Genomic DNA, 2,460 nt, shown 5'->3' on the forward strand with positions numbered 1-2,460 from the left:
ATGACAAACGGGCGCAAGTGGAGTCTCTGGAGGCAAAAATGCAGGCAGAGATTGAAAGACTGAACTCTGCACTCCGTGATCTTCAAGAAAAGCATGATTCTCTCCTGGATCAGAACAAGCGTGTTGCTGCTGAGCTGGTCCAGGTTGAAAGCCAGAGACATGAACAAAAGGAGGAGATTTTAAGGCTTATGAAAGCTAACAGAAACCTTGAAGACCAATGGGCAAAGGCTGAAGATGATAAGCAGGCCTTAGTGGAGTCTGTGGAGGCAAAAATGCAGGCAGAGACTGAAAGACTGAATTCTGTACTGCATGATCTTCAAGAAAAGCACGATTCTCTCCTGGATCAGGACAAGAGCATTGTTGCTGAGCTGGTCCAGGTCGAAAGCCAGAGAGATGAACAAAAGTAGGAGATTTTACATCTTCTGAATTCTATCACAGATCTTGAAGGCCAATGGGCAAAGGCTGAAAAAGATAAATGGGCCCAAGTGCAGTCTGTGGAGGCAAAGATGGAGGCAGAGATTAAAAGACTGAATTCTGCACTGCATGATCTTCAGGAAAAGCACGATTCTCTCCTGGATGACAACAAGAGCATTGCTGCTGAGCTGGTCCAGGTTGAAAGCCAGAGAGATGAACAAAAGAAGGAGATTTTAAAACATGTAAAAGCTATCACAGATCTTGAAGACCAACGGGCAAAGGCTGAAGATGATAAATGGGCCCAAGTGGAGTCTGTGGAGGCAAAAATGCAGGCAGAGATTGAAAGACTGAACTCTGCACTGCGTGCTCTTCAAGAAAAGCGCGATTCTCTCCTGGATCAGAACAAGCGTGTTATTGATGAGCTGTTCCGGGTTAAAAGCCAGAAAGGTGAACAAAAGGAGGAGATTTTAAGGCTTATGAAAGCTAACAGAAACCTTGAAGACCAATGGGTAAAGGCTGAAAAAGATAAGCAGGCCCTAGTGGAGTCTGTGGAGGCAAAAATGCAGGCAGAGACTGAAAGACTGAACTCTGTACTGCATGATCTTCAAGAAAAGCATGATTCTCTCCTGGATCAGGACAAGAGCATTGTTGCTCATCTGGTCCAGGTCGAAAGAAAGAAAGATGAACAACAGAAGGAGATTTTACAGCTTGTGAATTCTATCACAGATCTTGAAGGCCAATTGAAAAAGGCTGAAAAAGATAAATGGGCCCAAGTGGAGTCTGTGGAGGCAAAGATGGAGGCAGAGATTAAAAGACTGAATTCTGCACTGCATGATCTTCAGGAAAAGCACGATTCTCTCCTGGATGACAGCAAGAGCATTGTTGCTCATCTGGTCCAGGTTGAAAGCCAGAGAGATGAACAACAGAAGGAGATTTTAAAGCTCATGAAATCTAACAGAGACCTTGAAGACCAACAGGCAACGGCTGAAGAAGAAATAATGCAGAAGGAAAATGAACTAGAAAAACAGAGCAGAATAATTGCAGATAAGCAGGAGCAGATAAATGATCTGAATAAAGACAGAGAGATTACAGGACGGATAACCGAAGATCTTAAGGATCAGCTGAGTTTGCTCCAGCAGGAACAGACATTGGCTGATTTAAGAGAGGTATGCGAAACTGCAGCATCTGAAGAAATGGAGGATCCTGTTGCAAACCTGCCTCCTAACATGGTTCAAAATAGTGGTTCATGGTCTCACTGTGCCAAACGCCTACTTAAAGTAGGTTCAGGTCTAATTCCTGCAGGTATTGTGTCAGCCTCAGTGTATTACAGCTACAACGCACGTACCGATTATTCTCCTTGGGACATCGTCAACAATCTCTTCAATCCCTACCGCAAATTTGAATATATACCACCTCCCTTTTAAAGAATGGAATGGTGTTTTCCATCTACAGTCCAGAGAGCCTTATGTTGCTTATATTATGCAAGTGAAAGTAGATGTGTGTGTGTTCTTTTCCCCTTACCCCCAACCAGTCACAGCAGATGACTGCCCCGCCCTGAGCCTGGATCTGCTGGAGGTCTCTTCTTGTTAAAGGGAGTTTTTCCTTCCCACTGTCACCAAGTGCTTGCTCATAGGAGATCATTTGATTGTTGGGGTGCAATACTAGTCAAAAGTTTTGACACACTCACCCATGGGTGTGTCCAAACTTTTGACTAACTGTATGGGATTGAACTGAATTGGCTTGAAAAACTGAAGAACTCAGGTTCTCAGGACAACAGGCAGTTGTTTTCACATTATGTAATAAAAATAAATTTCTTTAAAATTAAAACCTATCCAGGATTTGTTCAAAAATTATTCCATTTTATTATAATCTGTACTTAGTACACAACAACACTGGTACACTTAACTGGTACATTTAATGTAGACATCTTTGTTTTCTTCAACTCAACATCTATACTAAAATATGACTGCATCCATCGACTAATGTAATGCTTCACGATAAAATGACTCAACAGCCAATACATGAATTAAAGAACTTTTTTTCCTG

At 42.4% G+C, this 2,460-nt stretch overlaps 1 protein-coding gene across 1 annotated transcript; it reads left to right on the forward strand.

Moving 5' to 3' along the window:
* The first annotated feature begins 356 nt into the window (after positions 1 to 356).
* Positions 357 to 2,176, forward strand: LOC115796830 (paramyosin-like). Its single transcript, XM_030753286.1, has one exon. It carries the CDS (start codon positions 507 to 509, stop codon positions 1,836 to 1,838), a length of 1,332 nt encoding a protein of 443 aa, XP_030609146.1. The 5' UTR covers positions 357 to 506; the 3' UTR covers positions 1,839 to 2,176.
* Positions 2,177 to 2,460: the final 284 nt, after the last annotated feature.

This window comes from Archocentrus centrarchus, chromosome 18 (assembly GCF_007364275.1).
Source record: "Archocentrus centrarchus isolate MPI-CPG fArcCen1 chromosome 18, fArcCen1, whole genome shotgun sequence".
Lineage (NCBI taxonomy): Eukaryota > Metazoa > Chordata > Actinopteri > Cichliformes > Cichlidae > Archocentrus > Archocentrus centrarchus.